This window comes from Ictidomys tridecemlineatus, chromosome 2 (genome assembly GCF_052094955.1).
Source record: "Ictidomys tridecemlineatus isolate mIctTri1 chromosome 2, mIctTri1.hap1, whole genome shotgun sequence".
Lineage (NCBI taxonomy): Eukaryota > Metazoa > Chordata > Mammalia > Rodentia > Sciuridae > Ictidomys > Ictidomys tridecemlineatus.
In genome coordinates this window covers 224,718,191-224,740,175 of record NC_135478.1, presented here as the reverse complement: position 1 = coordinate 224,740,175, position 21,985 = coordinate 224,718,191, and the positions used below count along the sequence as shown (strand labels likewise).

Genomic DNA, 21,985 nt, shown 5'->3' with positions numbered 1-21,985 from the left:
GGTCACGTGCACAATCATTTATGCCAACATGTTTATTAAGCACCGATTAAAGCAGGAGACTGCCACCTTCACAGTTGTTAAGGAATCTTAAGACCCAACCACTTCTTTGTTTCACAAATGAGGACGCTGAGGCCCAGAGCTGGGGAAGTCTGGGACCCAACCAGGGCTCCCACCTCCCGATTGTGGGGCACCACTGGGCTACTGCACCTTGTAGCCTCCACTGTTCATTTCAACCTAAGGAGCATTCTTTAAACACGTCCTATTGAATGATAAGGCAAACCCAATATGCATAGCCCAGAGCTGAGCACTGAATGCTTTGAAAATAAGAAAAGGGAAAAACACCTGAGCCTTGCAATAGAATGCTTGTATTTACAGAGTGCATTTAGCATTTAAAATTTTAGAATTTAAAATTCTGAGCCCTGAGGCACCACCAGAATATCTGAGCCTAGCTCTTGTAGCTGAGGGTTAAGCTGAGCAGCCACACTTGTACCACATCTTGCCTGCGCACGTGCTGACATTTGTCTCTGACTTCTGGGGCTCCAGACAAACAGGAGCCTCAAGCAGGTGGTGCCTCTTTAGGATCTTGGCTAACCTGTCAGACTTTTATCCTTCCCCTTTCCCAGGGATGATGGCAATGTTACCATCTGCCCCCAACTCCATTCGGGACTGTGGAAAAGGGGTGAGGACAACTGGAAGTTGCCAGGGACCCAGAACCCACAGCCAGCTGGTCTGTAGGCAGCACCCAAGGTGGTGTGATTAAGGAATATGAGAAACTAGGCATCAAGACTTCTCCGTGCAGCCTGACAATAGCAATACTATTAAAAACAGGTCATGGACCGATGCTTTGGTACAAGGGCACTAACCCTCACTCTTCCCAGGGGATTCTGACTGAGCAGGAAATCACTGGGGAAAAAAAAAAAATTGGAAACCCTGAACTTGAAACTAAGAATATCACCAAGCATCTTATTTGTGCAGTCTCTAAATTCAGTGCCAACAACTCCTAGATGAGGTGGGATGCACTGGAGCTATTACCCTTTGACAGACAAGGAATGTGAGCCTAGAGGGGGGCTGAAGGATTCCCCAACCTCCCAGCCCTGCTTAGCACCAGACCCCAAATTCTTTACCAGGAGAAACGAGGCCTGGAGAGTCCAGGCAGACTCCCCAGCCTCCCCCAGTCAGTCTTCCCCTTGAGGAAGGTCTTGGGCTCACAAGACTCTGCAGCACCCTCAAGGCATCTTCTGGGTCCAGTCAATGGATCATGCACACCTATGAATCCTGAGACCTGGCAAGGGAGGCCATCCACACCTGATTTCCTTTCCTCTTTAACTGATATCAAAAGTAAATAACAGATGAGACTGCCCTGTGAGGGAAGGACTAGGAAGACTGGGAGTCACTCAGAGCTCAGAAACATACACCTGGAGAGAAGCTCTGCTTCTAAGACAGCAGCCAAATTCTGCCCATCAAAACCCTCTTCCTGCCCTGCCAGACCCACAAAGGAAGTGGCAGAATTCCTGCCCTCAGGAGCTCCTGGTCCTCTTTGCAACTATACACAACGCTTACAAACACATTACAAAGTCTTCATTCAAAGAAAAAAAAAGTCTCAAGCTAACAAAAGCAGAAAATGCAAATTCCGAGTGCCTTCTCTTGTGTCCTGTTCTCTCTGCTGTTTTCTCATGTGGAGCGCAGACAGACCTCTGTGCAGTCACTCCCAGTCCCCGAAGTCTCTATGGTCCATTCTGAAAGGACCACAGTCTCTGATCATCTTGACTGTAGCACCAGTCAAAAGCTACACCAAAAACTGGTGTTGTTTAAGCCTTCAGGGACCCTTTGCAGGTCAAGAATGTAGAAAAAGATAGCATAGAGTGACACCCTTAGGAAAGAGAAAATAGAGGTACCTTGTCGCATATATATGATATCATCAAAAGGGCCATTGCTTTCCATTTGAATAAGGGAAACAAACAAAAAAAACACCTCTCTCCAAGACATCCCAGAATAAGGGACCAGCATCAGGCACAAGGGAAAGCCCTAAGAGATAGAGCACAGGTCCTGCCTGGGATGCAGGAAGACAAGAGGATGCCCTGCAGGCTCCTGCCTGGTCAGCCCTCCTCTGCATGGCTGCGACCCTGCAGGGGTGAGCTCCCCTGGCCTGCAGAGGGCACAGGGAAATGCAGGCCCACCCGACGCCGGGCATGAGTCTGCATATGCACAGCCAGGTGGTGGTTTCGGTTGAAGGCCCGGCCACACTGGGGGCACTGGTAGGGTCGCTCACCAGTGTGGATACGCTGGTGACGCAAGAGGTCTGAGGGCCGGCGGAAGGCCTTGCCACAGTAGGGACAGGCAGGCCAGCCCTGATTGTTGCCTGTGTGCAGGCGCTGGTGAAGCAGCAGGCTCTTCCGCTGCTGGAAAAAGCGCAGGCATTCACTGCAGTGGTAAATCTTGGTGGCTGTGGGCCTCCGCCCCATGAAGGCACGCCCTCCCAGGGAATGGTGGCCCGCGGGCTCCTCAGGGAGCCAGCGGATGACAGGGCCAGGCACTACCACTTCCCCTGGCTCCAGCGTAGAGTGGCCTTCCCCCCATCTGGTGGGTGAGCCCCCGGGAGCTTCCCTGTGCTCCTCCTCCACGTGAGTCCTTTGATGGATTGTCAAGTTAATCTTCAAGCGGAAGCTCTGCCCACAGTCAGGGCAGGGGAAGGTCCGTTCCCGCCGGCGAGGGAGTACGCGGGGTGTCTCCCCAATGGCCCCTGGTGGCCGAGGCTCCCCAGTGCGCACCCTTGGCCTCCCCTGGGCGTGATGCCGCCTAGGGCCTCCAGTCCTGTTCCTAGGCCCTCTAGGTGTTCTACACTTGGTCCGGCTTGGGGACCCCAGGCGGAGCTGCTCAGGCACCATCTCCTCCTCAGACTGAGCTTCTGTCTTGATGGCCATGCCACCACCACCTGGCAAAGGAATCTATGTTGGTTCCAAGTCCTACACCCACCTCCCCTGAATCCTTTCTCCTCCAAGGGCCCACAACATGGGAAGGGGTCCTGCTCATGGGGCCTCACCAAGCAGGCACTGCCCTGTCCCGTCATTCAGTCCTGTTTGCTATCTTACTCCTCACTCCTGGAGGCTGAGCTGGGGAACCAGGAGAGAGGAAAGTAAGCCACAAAAAACCAGCTGCCAGATAGTCCCTGGGGTCAGAAGACAGATGGTAGGAGATAGGTGGGTGGGAAGGTGGAAGAGAGATCCTGGGCCATGGCAGAGGAGTTGGCAGGACCCTAAGAGTTCTGAAGTCAGTAGTTATGATCTGTAAAGCACAAGGAACCCGTGGGCCCCATTACCTCAGGACCAGGTGAGAGACCCCAGCAGCCTGGAGGAGGCCAGTGAATTAACCTCACACAATCCCTCATCCATATAACAAATGGGCCAGTCCCTACTACCTGCCCACACCCTGCTTTCTGGGTGCAGAGAGCACCCTGTAAGGCAGCCTATGATTCCTGCCTGGGTCTCAGTGCAGGACTGAGTGAGGCCAGAGCCACCAGGATAACAGCAAAAAGCTTACTCTCGGGCTGGGGCTGGGGCTCAGTGGCAAAGCGCTTGCCTAGCATGTGTGAGGCACTGGATTTGATTCTCAGCACCACATATCTATAAATAAAAGAAAGGCTGGAAGCCGGGGTCACTCCACAGGGTTGCTGTGAGGCTGGAATCAAAGCGGAACATCCTTTTGGTCACCCTTGCCCACAGCCTGGTAGCCTGCAGTCTATTCCCAGCAGGGGATTCCCAGCCAGCCCAGACCAAGAGAGAAGACTAGGACCACAGGCTGACTGGGCCTGTGGGTCACACCTGGGGAGGGAAGGAGGAGGGAAGCCTCAGGACAAAGCCCTTCACCAGGTCTCATCCCCAGACCCCTGCTACTCCCAAAGGGCCCTCTGAGCTGTGTGAGGCTCTGCCGTGGTGACAGGCGCTGCCTATTTACTCACCTGGCCCCAGACTGGACATGATGTCCCTGGGAGGGGAAGCTGGTGACTCCCCCTCTGAAGATTCTCTCTCCTGTTTAATTGAGGACAAAATGCTGGTATTTGCTGGAGGTCCTGCAAGACAGAGAATCCCATGGGGCCTTTCTTGACATGGGGTTCTTGCAGAGTGGCATGACCACCTCTTCAGCAGGCTCTGGCCATACCCAAGGGCCTGCCAGGAACAGTGACCCCCAGGCCTCAGTCCAGTTGACTGCAGAGGTAAGAAGAGAGATATGAGGGCCACAACCATAATCCCCCGCAAACTTAGGCTCACAATTTGTCCTTTTGCAACTGACTATCACCCTGATGGTCCTCAAAAGGAAAGAGGGTTTGGGGAGGCCTCAGAGCAGAGTCTCAGGTCTGCGATGGGCAGGGATACTGTCCTCCTCTATGTGAGAAGGTCCCACCTGACCGATTCCATGAGCTGAGTCCAAACTTATACACTGGCCAGGAAGGAGCACATAGGAAGGAAGCAATTTCACTTCTACCTGCAGAGGGCCACATTCAGTGGGGGAAATACAAAGAAACCACGGGGGAGAAGGCAACACACTGAAGCTGGGCCAGCTGCAAGAAGGAAGAATAGGGAGGAGGAGCCAGTGTGCGCTGAGACAGAAAGCGACTGGGGATTAGAGGCCACATGCTCTGCTCAGTGTCCTCTGAGTTACAGTTCCAGCTCAGGATGGCAGGAATTGGCCTGTGAACTGAAGCAAACAAAACTTGGGAGAGGTGACTAAAGCCAGTGTTCTCAGCAGGTCTTCAGAAAGAGAATGTTTACTGACACCTACAACATGCCTGCCACCCAGCACTGTGCTAGGCATGAGACATAAACTGCCTTGTTGATAGGACCACTGGAAGAAGCCCCAAGAGGCTCAATCCACATCCCTCCCCAAAAGCTCCATACAGATATTTTCTTGCTCTGAAAATCCAAAACCTACCTTCTTTTGGGGTCTACCTCAGGAGTCCCTTTCCCAGGAGCCCGTCCAGCTCAGCCCAGTCACATCCCCAGCTATCTTTCCTGCTGAACTTCTAGCACAGCTTGTGTTTGGTACTCATGCACTGCCAAAAGACACCATTCTTGTTGCTGTCCTGGCTGCCCTCACTCACCAGTGCCCAGCCTGGGTGGGGTCACTCCTGCTTCTTCGTTCTGTTGGTGTTGAGGGGCCTGGCCTTCTTTGGGCTCCTCCTGGGCATGGGTGACTGGACTGGGGACTTGCTCTGGATATGGAAGGAGACCTAAAGAATGCAAACCAGTGACACTGAGCACAACACGGAGATCTCCCAAACAGATGGCCAGGGACCCTCTGGGAAGTGTGTAAATGCAGAGTCCCAGGGACCTGGGACATCAGACCAAACACTGAGTGTGATGATGAGATGGCTTCACCTGTCATCCAGCCGCTAGATTCTCCTCTAGAGCCTCATTCCAGGAGGACTGCATAGTGTGACAATTGACACAGGATTGGCAGCCAGGACATGACAGAGGGCTGCTGTTTAGGGTAGGGAGAGGAAACACAGTATTGTCCGTTCCACCAGCCATCATGGTGGCTGCTGGCCCCCACCCCAGCCTGCTCTCCACAGCATCAGAGAGCCCAAAGGCATGGCAGAAAATATACACCGCACATGTGGCCCTGAAGGTTCCCGAGTTTCCAAAGTGAAGTATTCCCTTTTGAGACAATGCTTCACCCTACACTTGTCCTCTTATTCAAGTCTACACAAAATGTCTGTCGAGGCTTGCTCCCAGCAAGTCACAACAGCTCAGCCGTCACTGAAGTTGTTAAATCATAAGCCCCCAAATGAGCACATGTCACATGTGCCCCTTCCACAAGAAATGGAGCTCTGCTTTTTTTTTTTTTTTTAAGGAAAATACCTATGAAGAGAATGAAATGCATGATGAGTGAAAGGCTGACGGTGAAGGCTGATGAATCTACCATCCAACACAAGTTCAGCCAGAGGCCTACAGCACCAGGCAGTGCGTGCTGCGTGCCGTGAGCAATCAGACAGCACAGATGTGCACAGGCAATCCAGAACCACGGGAAAGAGGCTCCACCTCCACACCGGAACCCACAGTGGCTGTTCCGGAATTGCAGGATCCAGAGAACAAAGATTCATCAGAGACAAAAGCAACCCAAGCAGGGCCTGTCTGCTTGCCCTCCAATGGCATTCTTTTCAAAGGCAAATGGTTAACACCAACTGAGTGTAATCAGAGGGGAAAAAGAAGAATTCAGCTGGATTTGTAACTGGTAATGCTGCTACCAATTCCCCTCTTGAATAAGGGCATGACCTTGGATACCAATTGGTCACATTGTTCAGCAGACTTTATCTACAGAATAGTCATCAGCTTCCATAGAAAGCCTGACAAACGGGACAGTGTCGGCAGCGATCCTAAAAACGTCAGTGGGTCATCTGAAACCTCATCTTTGGACCCTTCCTAGAACAAAGAGAAACCCAGTGCCCATCCTCGTAAACCAGCCAAAGCATCACGGACGTGAGGCTGTGCAAGATCAAGCCTCAAGAGTGAGAAAAAGAAAGGTCCAAATCAAAATATGAAATCCTGACAGTTCTCAAGAACCCCCAAGGACAGAAAGTGACTTAGTGACAGTGGAAAGGAGAGCTAAATCCTGGTGCAGTCAGATTTGGGGATGCAGAGTGAACAAGAGAACAGCACTAAGCCGGGCGCAGTGGCACACACCTGTAGTCCCAGCGGCTCAGGAGGCTGAGGCAGGAGGATGGCAAGTTCAAACCCAGACTCAGCAAAAGCAAGGCCCTAAGCAACTCAGTGAGACCCAGTCTCTAAATAAAATACAAAGCAGGGCTGGGGATGTAGCTCAGTGGTCGAGCGCCCCTGAGCTCAATCCCTGGTACTAAAAAAAAAAAAAAAAAGAACAGCACCCTCAGAGCCAGAGCAGTGCTGCACACTAGTGGTGCTCTAAGCAGAGGGGTGCCCAAGATGCACTCTGGTTATCAGAAGACCCATGTGTACCCTGGTCATCAGACCCCTCCCCCACATTCCACTAAGTGAGGGAAGCAAAGAGAGGCCCCAAGCCAGGTGGAGAGGCTATTATTTTAAAAGCACAGCAGGAGAGAGAGCTGTATTCTCTTCAAGATAACCTGGATTTTGCCAGTGACACTTCTGTCCCTGGTGCAGGCAGATCCTCAGCTCCTTAGGGACAGAAAAAACAGACCCAGAGAACGATAAAAATGATGTGCCTAGAGTTAAGATTGGCAATGTACAAATCTTTTCTTTCTTTTTTAAATGGAAATGTTCTAAGCATGGATACCCATATTAGAGGGCAAGAGGACACAAGTTTACTTTAATAATTTCCCTATAAGAGGGCTTATTTATTTTGCAAACAAAAGCCTAAACATTAATAGAAATACTGGTTACATTATTTTGAAATTATAGATACTATAGAATAATTAAATGTTGGGACTGGATATAAAAAGACTCAAATAAGTTATTATGCTAATAAAGGTGGGAATATAACATTATAATGTAAATTTTTAAAAAAGTGATATACAAGTTTATAAAATCAAAGATTAAATCTGAATCAGGAATGTCTATATGAACTCATTTCTTTTCAAAAATGCATATTTTTGCCAGGCATAGTGGCACCCACCTGTAATCCCAGCAGCTCAGGAGGCTGAGGCAGGAGGATCAAGAGTTCAAAGCTAGCCTCAGCAAAAGCAAGGTACTAAGCAATTCAGTGAGACCCCATCTCTAAATAAAATACAAAATAGGACTAGGGATGTAGCTCAGTGGTCAAGAGCCCCTGAGTTCAATCCCTAGTACCCCACCCCCAAATGCATATTTTCAGGGCTTCCAGATAGCTAACACATGCAGGTCCCAGGATGGTGGCACAACAGAGAGGGTGTCAAAGCCTGTGCCCTTCCCCCAGGTTTCACCCTTTGTCTCTCTTCACCTGTACCCTTTATAATAAACCAGTAAGCAGGCAGCACATAGCCAGCCCTCATGGAGACAGCAATCAACTAGGTCTATCTAACATTCCAAGAGAAAAACATAAGACACGAACAAAAACAGCCACACAAATGGTTAACAGGGATATAAACAGAAAAAAACACCCAGAAGTAACACCTAAAATTCATAACTAGCACTCATCTAGGGTCTCTAAATACTATGCTTCACTAAAAACAATAAAAACTTCTTGACGAGGGGCTGGGGTGGACATCAGTGGCAGAGCACTTGCACAGCACGTGGAGGCCCTGGGTTTCTTCCCCAGACAAAACAGAAAATCCACGGAGAAACTGATTCCAGGCCCAGGGCAGGAAATACTCAAAACAACTCTCGTGTATCTTAAGGTGTCAGAAACTCATCAAGGTCATGTTAAAATCACCTCTGGGCAAAACTTGAAAACGATTCCACTTGCCAAAGATGGTACAATTTAAATATGAAAATAATGGCTACAAAGGACTGGCACAAACAAAATATTTAAAAATCTAAGAAGTCATAATACTTGAAAACAACACAAAACAAAAAACCCAAGCCTTTGGCCGCCTTTGGAGGCTACAAAGACAGAAAAGTCATCATTCAAAAAACTGATGTAGGAAAGAGTGAAGCATCTATCCTGCCTCTTCTGTACTGTAGTTCAGGGTAACTAAAAGGATTGATTAGAGGAACTATTCATCACAAAAGAGCTTTAGCTTTTAAGAACAGAAGTAATGACACTTTCACTGAAATAATGAAGCCAGGCAGCAATCTCCATGGCTAATTAAAGTCACTGGTGAAAACCTGACAGGAACTTCATAACAGAAGCCAGCGCCTGCTGGCCCACAGGAGTAAGGGGCACACAGCAACACCTCTGAAGAAGTCTTGTCAAAAACACTGAACCTGAGTCTACATAAACTGCTAATCCACCTCCCAATCCGTAGGAAATGCAGGAAATAAGAGACCATGTTAATGACACCAAATCCAAAATGTGGGAAACAAGAGCATTAAAAAGATGTAAAATAAGCCAGACACAGTGGTGCACACCTGTAATCCCAGCTGCTTGGGAGGGTTAGGCAAGAGGATAGTAAGTTTGAGGCCTGTGAGACCCTGTCTCAAAATTAAAACTTTTTAAAAGGGCTGGGGGTGTAACCCAGTGTAGAGAACTTGCCTAGTATATGCAAAGTCTTGGGATCGATCCACTGTAACACACAAACACACACACACACACACACACACACACACAGATAAATGACAATAAAATGACAAAAAATAAATGGCATGGGTGGTATCTATCAGCTAATGAATGATTAAACAAAGTGTGGTATGTCCACAAAATGGAATATTATTCAGTCACAAGAGAAATGAAGCACTCACACAGACTACAACATGGATGAACTTTGAAAACATTATGCTCAGTGAAAGAAGACAGACACAAAGGGTCATATTATATGATTACATTTATGTGACACATCAGAATAGGCAAATTCCACAGAGGCAGAAGGCAGGCTAGTGACTGAGAGGGCCTGGGCAGGAGAGAGGGCAGCAGGGAGTGACTACTAATGGGTTCAGGTCTCTCTTTTTTTTTTAGATGTTGATGGACATTTATTTTATTCACTTATTTATATACGGTCCTGAGAATCGAACCCAGTGCCTTACACATGCTAGGCAAGTGCTCTACTACTATGGAGCCACAACTCCAGCCCCAAGGGTCTCTTTTGATCGAACACAAAAGTTCTAAAGTTAGATTGTGGTGATAACGGTTGCACATCTCTTAATATACCAAGAACCACTGAATTGTACGCTTTAATAGAGAAATTCTATGGTGTATAAATTATATCTCAATGAAGCTGTTGAAAAGGGGGATGACTTTTTATAGATTTAAGAAACAGGCTGGGGATGTAGCTCAGTGGTAGAGCACTAGACTGCCATGCAAGAGGCCCTGGGTTTGATCTCCAGCACCAAGAAAAAATAAAGAGTCACTTATAAATCAAATGCAATGCATGGACTTTGGGTTATGAGATTAGGGTCCAAACCCTACTGAAAACATTGTTGAGGGAAAGAGAACAAGGACCAATCATTAATTGTTGTTGTTGTTTTTTTTTTTTTTTTTTTTTAGGGGAAGGGGTATAAAAATGGTATCATGGCTGTGTGTACAAAAAGGAAAGAGACAGATGAAGCAAATGTTGAAGAAACAAGATCATGTTAGGTCCCAGCAATAATTTGGAGGTTTACTGTCTTGTTCTCTCTGCTTTCATTTATTTGTTTTTTAAATTCAAAAATGTTCCCCAGAGCTGGGGACATGACTCAGTGGTAGAGTGCTTGTCTGGCATGCACCAGACCCCAGGTTCAATAACCAGCACTGCAAAAAAGAAAAGAAAAGAAAAAAAAGAGTCCCCCAGAGGATTCTGATAGGCAGTGTCACCTTTGGAGACTGGCTATAGGAGGATCCAGCCCCAGCCTCCTTCTCACAAAGGAACCCTAGTGCCACAGCAGCTTCCTGATGCAGGCTAAGCTGGGGAGCAGAAACGGGCAGGTGGACACGGACAGCACTGAAGACACCAAGAAGTGATGGTGATGTCACTGCACTGTCACATCAGTGATAATCAGCCCTATTTATCATGGAACAAGAACGTTCCCATGCTCTACATTTCCCTTTGTGACTACCCCTTCTACAGATCCGAAACCACAGGACTTTAAAAAGAAGTCTTCCACCTGCCCCCACCTGGGGTGGCCTTGGAGAGCAGCCCACTCTGGGATAAGGGTCTGTGCTCCCTTTCCAGTTCTTAGATTATCTGGACACTTAGGAGGTGAGCCTGTGGTCCACTATGCCCCACTTGTACCCACTTACCAGTGTCCAGCCTCCTTGGACATGCAGCCTCTTCCTCAGTCCCCTTCTCCTTGCTTTGCTGGTCTTCAGGACAAGGCTCCTCTCCTCTCTCTATCCGGGTGAGGATGTCAGGTTTGGAGATGGCATAATCTGCATACAGAACAGGGACAGGATGGGTAAAGATCTGGGTCCCATATACCCATGGAGAGGCTCTGATGTCCAAAGTAAAAGAAGCAAAGCAAAGACAGACTGCAAGAGCCCAACCTCGGACAAAGGCCCAGAGACTCCTACACATCCTTACCCAGGGAGACCAGTGTCTCATAGTTGCCCCTCATCACATGCTTGTAGAGCTCCTTCTGCCAGTCCTCCAGCTTGCCCCACTCAGGCTGGGAGAAGTAAACGGCCACATCATCAAAGGTAACTGGCACCTGGAACCACAAGTGTCACACTCGCTCACCCACACACAGGCACATCCCAGGGGGCTCCCCACTCCAGGGCACCCAAAGGCTACCTTGGGGACCTCCCCCTTGCTGCCAGGGGGCAGCCGAAGGATCCAGAAGTTCCTGTTGCGCAGCAGGTTCTCCACGTTCTCCAGCCGCCGCTGCAGTAGCCCGTACTCCTGCAGCAGGGTCCCCAGCACGGCCCACTTGCCCTCCAGCTGGTTGCCGAACTCCACGGCCGTCTTCTCACAATCAGCCAGCTTCTTCTCTGCTGTCCCAGTGCGTCCCTCCAGAGTCAGCAAGCGGGCCAGGCAGGAATCCACCTTCTTCTCCAAGGCCTGAATGGCAGCCACCACTGTCCACAGCGTGATCTCTGTGGAGTAGAGGTATGAGTTCTTCTCAGCAGCTGGCTGGGGCGACGGAGGTGTGAGAGGTCTCTGGTCCTCCATTCGCTTGTCCCCCCCTGGAATCTGCCCAAAATAAGAGAAGAGAGAGATATTACCAAAATTATACAATCAAAATTTCCAACTCCAAACTCAGAATGACTCCTGCTCCAGTGCAGCTCCATCTGGGATCCTGCTGGCCAAAGAGCGGAAAAGTGGAGAAGATGGGAGGCCAGAACATCAAGCAGGAGTCCAGCTCTGGTAACTGGAGATGGTGGCTGCACCAGGGTGTTGGCCAGTGGTAAACGGGAAGAAAAACAGCCAAAGAAGGAAAGCATCGACAATCTCAGATGACTCCCATCTCATTCCTGAGAATGAAGGGGCAAGGCTTATCTCAGGGAGAAAGAACAAGAGCCCTGCAAGGAGCTCCCAAGCCACACCCACACATTGGTTGATGTTAGGCATGGTTTTTAAAACACCTTCCAAAGAATTCATTTCCACATCTAGAAAATAGAATATCTAGAACAATAGTGTCTACATAATAGTATTTTGAAAAATGATGAGACAATATTTTGTAAAAAAAAAAAAAACCAGTGCAATGTATTTCACATAACAAATAATGGGGGCTGGGGTTGTGGCTCAGCGGTAGAGGGCTTGCCTAGCATGCACGAGGCCCTGGCTTCAATCCTCAACACCACATAAAAATAAATAAACAAACAAAATAAAGGTATTGTGTTAAAAAAAAAATAATGTGAGTCCTGTACTGATGCGGCTAAGACAACAACGGTGATAGCTACAGACTGAATATTTGGGTCTCCCCCAGATTTGCATGTTGAAGCACTAATCTCCAATATCATGGATGGCATTTGAAGGTGCAGCCTTTGGGAGACACATGGTGGGTAGAATAGGGCTGTTGCCCTGAAAGAAGAGACATAAAAGCAATGATATCTTTTTCCACGGTGTAAGACTATGATGAGAAGGCAGCCAACCACAAACCAGGAAGAGTCCCCACCAGGAACCAAATCAGTGGCACTGTGATCTTGGACTACCAGCCTCCAGAACTGTGAGGAGGAAAATTTCTGCTGTTTAAGCCACCAGTCTATTATACTTTGTTATAGCAGCTGGCTAAGAAGATGATGTTGACGAGGCCATGCTCTGGCTCAGGGATACTCTAGGAAATAGTCACATGGCCTTTTTTCCCTCCATCTTGCATTCCATCATTCTTCAGAAGCTTGGAAAAAAAGGCCTGCAGGCCTCAGCTTAGCTGGGAGTATGGTGTGCAAGTCCTCACTGAACATGTACAATGCCTCAATGCTGGTTTGCATTGCTAAAAGCCTTCTAGAAAGACAGGCTGACATCGTGGCAGTGTGTCCTTGCCCACTTCATGGTTACATCAACAGCTAGTCCCATTTGTTTGACTGCTGAAATTATCTCAAATCCATTCACTTTTCTCTTTGTCCACCACCACTGCCAAGCCCCATCACCTTTCACCTGGGCCTCTACAATTCCACCCACCTGGTTTCCCCACTTCAACCTTCTCCTCCATAATACACTTTCCACAGTGTGGTCAGTAATCTTTTGAAACACAAACTAGACTACTTCAGTCCCTGCTGAAAACTCTTCAGTAGCTCCCCAGCGCACCTAGAAAAAATGTGAACTTCTTAATATCCAGCCAGCCCCTCTGACCTGACATACTCCGTCATTTGCTACACTCCAGCCATTATGACCTTCCATGGCTGGGATGCATCCAGCTCTCCTTCACCCTCTCCTGGGCTTTCCCATGCACCTCTCCAGGCCTGAGTCCCTTCACCTTTATAGTTTCCGCTTAAACACCATCTCACACAGCCTTTCCCCAAGTGCTGCACTGACCAAAAGTCCCTGTTAGCCTCTTCCTTCACAGTGCTAATAATCTAAACTCACCACCAGTCTTATGGTTTTTCTCCCAGGTGAACATAAGTCCCATGACAGTGTGTGTCATTTACCACTGTGCTCCCAGCTTCATAAAGTGCCTCACCCACAGAAGATGTTTGATAACTATTTATTAAATAAATTAATTAATAATTAATGCATTCAGTAATCATGAGTGAACACCTAACATAGTAAAGGCAGGGTACACAAAAAAATTGATGTTTCTTCCTTCTCCAAGAGAAAAATTCTGTAGAGAAATGCAGTTGACTCTCTGTATCTGCAGGTTCCACATCCAAGGATTCTACAAACCCGAGTAAAAACATTTGGAAAGAAAAAATTGGGTCTGAACTGAATATGTACATTCAATCATTATTCCCTAAACAAAAGAGCATAACACCTATATACACAGCATTCCCCTTGTATTAGGAATTATAGGCAATCTAGAGGTGATGTAGAGGATTGCTGTAGGTAATATGCAAATATTATTTCATTTCCTGGCTACCAAGATTTGAGACCTAACAATGTGACAGGATGGGCTGACAAAGTCCCTGAGCGAATCTGTCCTGTTAGGGAGCTTCTTGGCTCTCAGGTGCTGCAAGATGGCTGAGGGGAAGATGCAGATGAGTAGGAAAAGTCAGGAAGGTACTAAGAAGGCTCCAGCGAGGTGGGGCTGATGACACCTGAACAGGTACAGAAAGGCCTCCTAGGGGTTTCCTAAGAACAGGGTCATAAACCTGCAGAATCCCCAGCCCTCTCTCACATTCAAAACTCAGCCACAGGGACAAAGTTCTCCTTAAGAAGGACCCAAGAAAACGAGGGTCTCAGAAACTTGGCTGAGATGAATCAGTAGTAGATATAATAGTTAATAGTAGTAGATAAACGTCCTTTACAAGCGTTTTTTCTACTATGTCAAAATGCCCAAAGGATCATTTTCTCTGAATTGGCCATACTGCACATTTCAAACCAGCATTCTAAAACTGCAAAAACAATCCTTTTTAAAAAAGGAATGAAAACCTGTTGTAAACAGGGGCCAGTATCCTTCCGTACGTGAAATCCACAGTCCAGGCCTGGCCCAGGCTCAACACCCGCTGGGGAGGTGCGCAGCCTCGGCCGGCCAGTCTAGTCCCGGGCCTCAGCCATCCACCCTCCCTTGCCCGATCGGGCCGCGGGCCTCAAGAGAGACAATGGACAAGGACACAGCTACTCGGTTCACTCGCAAGATCCGTCGCCGTGTCCGGGCAGGAGGCAGGCGCCCGGCCTCGCAGGGCCCCAGAGGGACAAGTCGCGGGCCGTGCGCCGCGCGCCGTCGGGGCCCCGCGCGCCGGGCCTGGCGCTGGGCCGCGGGGTCGGTGGCCTGCAGGCGTCCGCGGGCGGCAACCGGCCGGGTCGGGCCAGGGCGCGGGCCAGAGGAGCCAGTGTGCCTCCGCGGCGGGGCGCGCCGAGTCCCTCGCGCTGGGCCACGCGGCCGCGGCGGCCCTTCTCGGGCAGCGTCCGCGAGCCGGGGCGCTTACCCGCGCGGGCGGCGCCTCGGCCATGGCGGCCTGCGTCCTTGCTTGGCTGCGATCCTCGGGCCTGGTGCGGGCGGCGGCGGCGGAGCGGGTGCCGCCCAGCCTCGGAGCTCCCGCCGGGCGGCCGCGAGCTGCGTCCCGAGCCACGTGCCCCGGGGGCCCTTTAAAAAAGAGCTGCGCCGGGCGGCAGCGCCCGAGGGCGCGCACAGCGCCCCCTGCAGCCGGTAGGACCGCACGCCCCCCCGCGCCCCTCCGCGGGAGCCCGGGCGGCCGCCGCGCACCCACCTGGGTCGGCGCCCGCCGAGGGAGCCCGCGGGAAAGTTCAGCCCTGGGACCCAGCACCTGCAGGGGCCGCGCCCGCGCTGCCCAGCGTATTGAGACGCGCGGTTCCAGCGCCTCCAGCTGACGAGCGGGGCGTTTATTAGTGTGGGGAAAGTCTGTTTTAAAACTCTTTTTATTTTGTTTTGCAGAACAAATGAATAGACCTAAGGAGAAATGTTTCATTCCATTTTTAAAAAAGAAAGAAAAGCCTCTCCTCCGCCAAGTCCTGTTTCGTACGGTGTCACCTTTTCGGTATTTCTGGGAGCCTTGCGTCACTCATCCTGGGGCCTACTGCCTGAGCAGGCGTCGTGTCTGTGTGTCCCGAGCCCTCCGTCCACCCAGTGCGACCTGCCCATCGCTCGCACCCGGGGATCCCGCTGGCCTTGGCTCCAGGCCAGGATCACAGCCAGTTGACTTGGCTCCAGGGGCGACCCCGCTCCATCCAGAACGCTCTCTTTCTCTGTAAGGGGAGAGCCTTCCTCTGAACGCCAGAATTCACACCCGCGCAGAGGCACGTGTGCTGTGTGCGGCTCAGGGTTGTTTTCATCCCTGCTTTTTCGACATCTCCTATTCATCTTAGGGTCTTTTTCCAACAAGCCAGAAAATTCTTTATACTAGATCGGAGGTTTTGTTTATTTGTATGTTTCGGTTTGTTTTTTGAGGGAGGCAGAGAATTATTTCACCCAATATTTTATTCTAATGTAAGTGTGGTCAATTAACATAGTAAGTACCTAAAGAATCATCCTCTCTATGATGCACCTTTAGAATTTGGGGATAGATTAGGAGTGTTACTTTAAGGTAACAAATCAACATTTAGCATTATTCATTTTGGAAATTCTTTTTTTTTCTTTTAGTTGTGGATGGGCACATATCTTTATTTTATTTGAAAGCAAATGAAAGAGAATAAAAAAGAAAGGGAGGGCTGGGGTTGTGGCTCAGTGGTAGAGGTCTTGCTTTGCACAGGTGAGCAAAGCAAGACCTCAGCACCACTTATAAATAAATAGTTGTCCATATATATATATATATATATATATATATATATATATATGGAAAGAAAGAACTCAACGAAGCAACAAAAACCAGCGGAGGGGCACATTTTCAACAGGGAAAATGGCAACAGGCTACAACAAGGGTCTGAGTTTTACAGGATTTAGCAGGGCCAGGTCCTAGGAGGAGTTGGTCTGTTACTTTTGGTGGGTTTACTGTGTGGGGAGGGGATTTTGGTAGATAAGGGAGATTATGACAGGTCAGATTGCAGAGCTCCCTTTTTCTGAGGGTTTTGTAAGTCTCTATTTCCTCCATTATTTATTTATTTTTCATATAGTGCTGAGGATCAAACCCAGTGCCTCACACATGGTAGTCAAGCACTCTACCACTGAACTACAACCCCCGCCCCCATTTTGGAAATTCTTATAACACCATCTAAAAGACAAATTGTGAATGTGTGTTGAAGATATTAAGAACCTCACTAGGATCTCATCAAGGATCAGTGCAATATATTAAAGATTATAAAATGCTGGTAAGCTGGTAGCTTATCATGTAAAGGTAAAATTTCTAAGCTGTTTCTAAGCTGCAAAGCCTGAGTTAAAGTGTAAAAGACCGGGCATTGTAAAGTTTCTAAGCTGCAGGGCCTGGGTTAAAAAGTAAAAGAATAGATATTGTTAAAATTTCCCCTGCTACCCCTAGAACCTGTAATCCCTGTAGCTGTTAGGACAATACTGGAACTGCCCAGTAAATATTCCTCCTGATCCTCTGGCTGTTTAATAGCTAAGGGCTCTGAGTAGCTCGGCACGTAGGCATCCAGGCCCCAAAACCAATCAGTTTGAATGTGTACCCCGCTTGGAAGTGACCAATCACCCCTGCCCAGCCTGTTCCTGCCAATGAATGTACTAATCATGTCTCAGAGTTGTTGTTCAACTTTCCCGCGCCTCATGATGATTTGTTCTGATATATGCAAAGCCCCCCGCCCTCCTCAAAAAGTGTACTTAAGCTCTGCTTGACCTCTGCTCTGGGCTCTGGGCTGCTCTCCCTTCCTGAGTGAGCCTTGAGCCCCAGCATGCTGGTTCAATAAACTCCCTCCTGCCAATTGCATGAAGCCAGTCTCTTGCGTGGTCTCTTCCTCCGACGCTTCGCCGGACCCTTACAATCACATTATAAAATAATAATGTCCAATACAGAATATGGATTGGAGAGGAAGAAAATGTTAGTATTTAATGAGCTGTACTGAGGGAAGAGTGTTGTAATTTTAGCAGCTGGTCTTAGTGTTTTAGAAAGTTCCTCTAATCAGGGGTACTCAAATGTGAGTGCTTCATGTCTGCCCTGGGTGCTTGTTAAAACAGATTGCAGGGCACAGACCTGAGTATTTCTAGGTCTGAGGCTAGAGAGGGTGAGAGTGATGAGGATTTGATTTCTAGGAGATGGGTCAGAGATCACAGTTTGTTGAGGAAGAGTGCCCTTTTTATCCGCTCCCAAAGCTACCTATCATTCCCATGCTGATTTTATAAATTTATTTATTTATTTTAAAGACAGAAAATTTTTTTTAATATTTATTTTTTAGTTTTCAGCGGACACAATATCTTTGTTTGTATGTGGTGCTGAGGATTGAACCGGGGTGGCACACATGCCAGGTGAGCGCGCTACCGCTTAAGCCACATCCCCAGCCCTATGAATTTATTTTTAAAAGAAACACTTTGTACCATAATATAGTTTCCCAAGCAGAATTCCCAGATATCAGCCCAGGTATAGCCTTGATATAAATTAAATTACCTTTATTCTTAATTATTAATCTGTCTCTTATGGGGATGAATTTTTTTTTTCTTTAAAAAAAAAAAAAAAAACAAGGAATGTTAACAGGATGGTGACACAGGACTTTGTAGCCTCCGCGGGGCCCTGACTCAGAGCCCCTCAAGGTAGCTCTTTTTTTTTTTTTTTAAGAGAGAGAGAGAGAGAGAGAGAATTTTAATATTAATTTTTAGTTCTCGGCAGACATAACATCTTTGTTTGTATGTGGTGCTGAGGATTGAACCCGGGCTGCACGCATGCCAGGCGAGCGCGCTACCGCTTGAGCCACATCCCCAGCCCTTTTTTTTTCTTTTTAATCCATTTGCCAAGCCTGGGTACCTCTTGGGTGAACTGACAGCATTTGGCTTCCTCAAGTGGAGGCCAAGACCCAGAACCCTAGCACAGATGACTAACAGCAAGGTTGAGGGCCACCTAAGATCAACATGGGATCAGGATGCTCAGTGCTATTGTCCTCCGAAGAGGTAGGGGCAGCTCAAGAAAGAATTCCCAAGGCCCTCCTCAACATACAGACCAGGTGTGTCACTGTGGTCACATAAAGAATGATAAGATGTTAGGAGGGAAAGCATTAGCAAAGGGAGACTGGAAGCATAAGCAAGTCCCCCTTCCCCCATCACACAACACTGCCTACCTGTTCTGTGATCCCCACCATGCTTGTTCATTCAACAAACATTTGGTGAACGGGGTAAAAATGGGAGTTCATAACCCTTTTGAATCAAACTGTGAAATATGATATATCAAGAAAGATGTAATGTTTTGAACGACCAACAATTAAAAAAAAAAAAAAAAAAAAAAAACATTTGGTGAACACTTCATGTGGGATCCATTAAGACACGGTCCCTGCCTTCCAAAGAGTGACATCTGTTGATTCTACCATAGTAACCTTGTCTCCTCCCTTCCCTCTGCAGCTGCCTCCAATCCCTCATTGGTTCTTGCATAGTCTCCCTCAAAAACCTTCTAATATACTTCACTCCCCCCAAATAGCATGACATAACTCTTTTTTTTTAAGAGAGAGTGAGAGGAGGGAGAGAGAGAATTTTTAATATTTATTTTTTAGTTCTCGGCAGACACAACATCTTTGTTGGTATGTGGTGCTGAGGATCGAACCCGGGCCGCAAGCATGCCAGGCGAGCGCGCCACCGCTTGAGGTGCGCTACCGCTTGAGGTGCGCTACCGCTTGAGGTGCGCTACCGCTTGAGGTGCGCTACCGCTTGAGGTGCGCTACCGCTTGAGGTGCGCTACCGCTTGAGGTGCGCTACCGCTTGAGGTGCGCTACCGCTTGAGCCACATCCCCAGCCCATGACATAACTCTTAAGTGTTTCCAAATCACAGCTGAATCAGGTCAGTCTTTTGCTCTGCATTCCTCAGCTCCCTTTTATCAATAAAATCCAAACCCCTCAGCTGGACCCCAGCCCACTACTCCACTTCTCACACCCTGCCCTCCAGCCAATAGGATGAACTGCTGTTTATACATCCATGTATACTTGCATCCTACTTTGGCCAAGTCTCCTCCATTTAGTATGCCCTTCTTCCTACTTTTAAAAGGCCATTTCAAAGGTCACCTCTCAAGGGCAGGGCCAGGAGGACCTGAGAGAAGTAGCATAATGGGTCCCTAAATACAGTTACATAGGAGAAATAAGTTCTGTGTTCTACGGCACAGTGGGGTGACTGTTGGTCACAATAATTTACCTGTTTTATAAAGAACTAGAACCAAAGAAACAATGGTGGAAGAGACAGAAATGCTAATTACCTTGCTTGATCATTACACATTATCTACACTGTATTCTCCCCCAATGTCCCTAATTGTCCTGAATTCCTATAGCCTTTTTGCCTCGTGTGACATATTCTCAACCTTGTATTAGCTTCCCTTAACAGTATTAAGCTCAAAAGCAAGACTTGATTTATTCTTTTCTCCCCTTTAAAAATACTGCAGATGGTACTCAGGAATGCACAAATGCCAAGGCTGAATGAATGTCTGGCTGAGGAAAGGGCTGTGTAAAGGGGCAGCACAGGAAAAACACACACACCTGATTTTAACACAGCATGAACTCAGCTAGGGCTCTGATGTTTTGTTCACCAATGTGACCTAAGTATTTAAAACTGCCTAGATAACAGGTGCCATACATATACACACACACTCTCTCTCTAATTTAAGAAGTGGATAAGGATCCCCAGAAGGGGCTAATGTACAAACAGTAAAGACCAAATGGTGTTTGGTTCACAAAGGACATCAAGAAGGGAGAAAGCAGGGCTTACTCAACAAGTTGGGAAGCCCAATGTGGCAGTAGCATACTGAGGGGAAGGGGAAGAACCACAGGGTGGGAAGGCTGTGGAAGCTGTGGGTTCTATACTAAAACACCTGCTCTTTATCAGTAGCTGGTGAATGCCACTCCAGGGTTCTGAGGAAAGTCCATGTCCAGCTGTGCTTCAGAACAATAACTGGTAGCAGGAACATGTGAGGAGCAACTAGTTTGGTCACCAAGTAGCTCAGGTGAGGACCATTAGGACCTTAATTGTGGGAACAGGAAGGAGGATTAGTTAGGGATGCATAGCATTTGTCACCATCTTTCCAGGTCAGTGTTCCCTAAGCTTCAGATAATCCACTTCCTGTTTTCCTTCTCAGTTCCTCCCTAAGCAGGCTTTCATTGCAGGACAGTTGAAGCAGGCAAGAGGTTAATTTGTTGTCACTTAGGACAGTGCCTAGTGCACTGTCACCTGGAGATCTTACTCAGGTCGGCATTTCCACCAAGCTCCTAGGGGAGCCAGTACTGCTGGTGTGGAGCCCACAGTTCTGATAACAGGGCCTTAGAATCCAGTGGACATTGCATGGCACTGCACCTGGTCAAGTGTGTGGGCTCTGAAGCAAGATGGTCTGGACAGCCATCCCCACTGTCACTTACCTCACTCCTCTGGTCTTCTCCGGCATCTCCTAAGTAAAACAGGGTGAAATCATCCCACTCCAGTTGTATGAGAACTAGTTTTTATAAAATGAATTTACAAGAGTACCTCACACACAAGTGCATAATAAATGTTACAGGGGCCCCAACCCAACTGTTTGACACAATTATGTCCCTGTCTCAAGGGAGACCTGACTTTGCTTCTACTTTGCTTTTTCCCATTTCCAGGTAGGAGGCTGGCCAATTAAACCACTTAATAACTAGAAGGTAAGGACAGTCAATGATGGGACAGAGTGGCTATCTATAATGTAAAGTTTCTAACAGCTGCCTCGTACTCCCTTGGCACCCACCAAACTTCACCTACCCATCTACCACCTCCCAAAAACCAACACCCAGATGGTCTCGAGCTCTCCACCACTTCATATGGGGTCCCTGGCTATTCTCATCCATACCCTCTTCTTGTTTGTCTAGATTTAAGTAAAAATGCAGGTCAACTGTGCCTTCAGTGCTGTCATTGCTCTAGGTGAGGCACCTCTGCACCCTTATGAAGCCAGAATTAGACAGGCAGTCAGCATAGACAGGTAAACTGAGTCAGGGAGGATCAAGTAGGCCAATTTTGAGTGAATCCAGTAAATTGGAAACTGTCCCCTTAGGGATTGAAATGTTAATTCCTTCAGAGCCCTTCCTCCACCCTTACCAAGAACCTCTCACTGCTCCAACCAGTTGCCAAGGTAACCTGTCCCAGGAATTGCCTCTCCCTATAGGGAGCTTTAAGGCTGTTAATGGGTCCTTAGCTGCACCATTCAGCCCTTCCCCCCTTCAGCCCACCTGTTTCCCACCTTTTGGCCATCCCCCTGAGCATTCTTGGGCCTAGTCACATACCAAGGAGAAAGGGGAAGAAGGCAGGAGAACAAAGGAAGCCTAGGACAAACAAAAAGGGCAGAACACCTAGCTTCTTGGGATACCAG

General features: G+C 48.2%; 1 protein-coding gene and 1 long non-coding RNA gene across 2 annotated transcripts; one reads left to right on the top strand and one right to left on the bottom strand.

The window, feature by feature from the left end:
* Nucleotides 1–17: 17 nt before the first annotated feature.
* On the bottom strand, nt 18–15,139 carry Znf783 (zinc finger protein 783). The gene is made up of 7 exons (XM_078040765.1): nt 15,004–15,139; nt 11,273–11,671; nt 11,063–11,189; nt 10,783–10,911; nt 5,096–5,224; nt 3,956–4,066; nt 18–2,932 (listed from the first exon to the last, which is right to left on the bottom strand). Exons 1-7 carry the CDS (start codon nt 15,025–15,027, stop codon nt 2,097–2,099), a joined length of 1,755 nt encoding a protein of 584 aa, XP_077896891.1. The 5' UTR covers nt 15,028–15,139; the 3' UTR covers nt 18–2,096.
* Nucleotides 15,090–17,412, top strand: LOC144375492 (uncharacterized). The gene is made up of 2 exons (XR_013435487.1): nt 15,090–15,224; nt 15,471–17,412. It is a non-coding gene; the product is annotated as an uncharacterized LOC144375492 (long non-coding RNA).
* Nucleotides 17,413–21,985: the final 4,573 nt, after the last annotated feature.

Coding starts and splice junctions, on each gene's coding strand:
- Znf783 (XM_078040765.1), bottom strand. CDS start 15,027: ATGGCCGAGGCGCCGCCCGCGCGG. Junction 4,067..5,095: donor CCCACCCAGGCTGGGCACTG/GTGAGTGAGGGC, acceptor TCTGTCTTGCAG/GACCTCCAGCAAATACCAGC. Junction 2,933..3,955: donor CATGTCCAGTCTGGGGCCAG/GTGAGTAAATAG, acceptor TTCCTTTGCCAG/GTGGTGGTGGCATGGCCATC.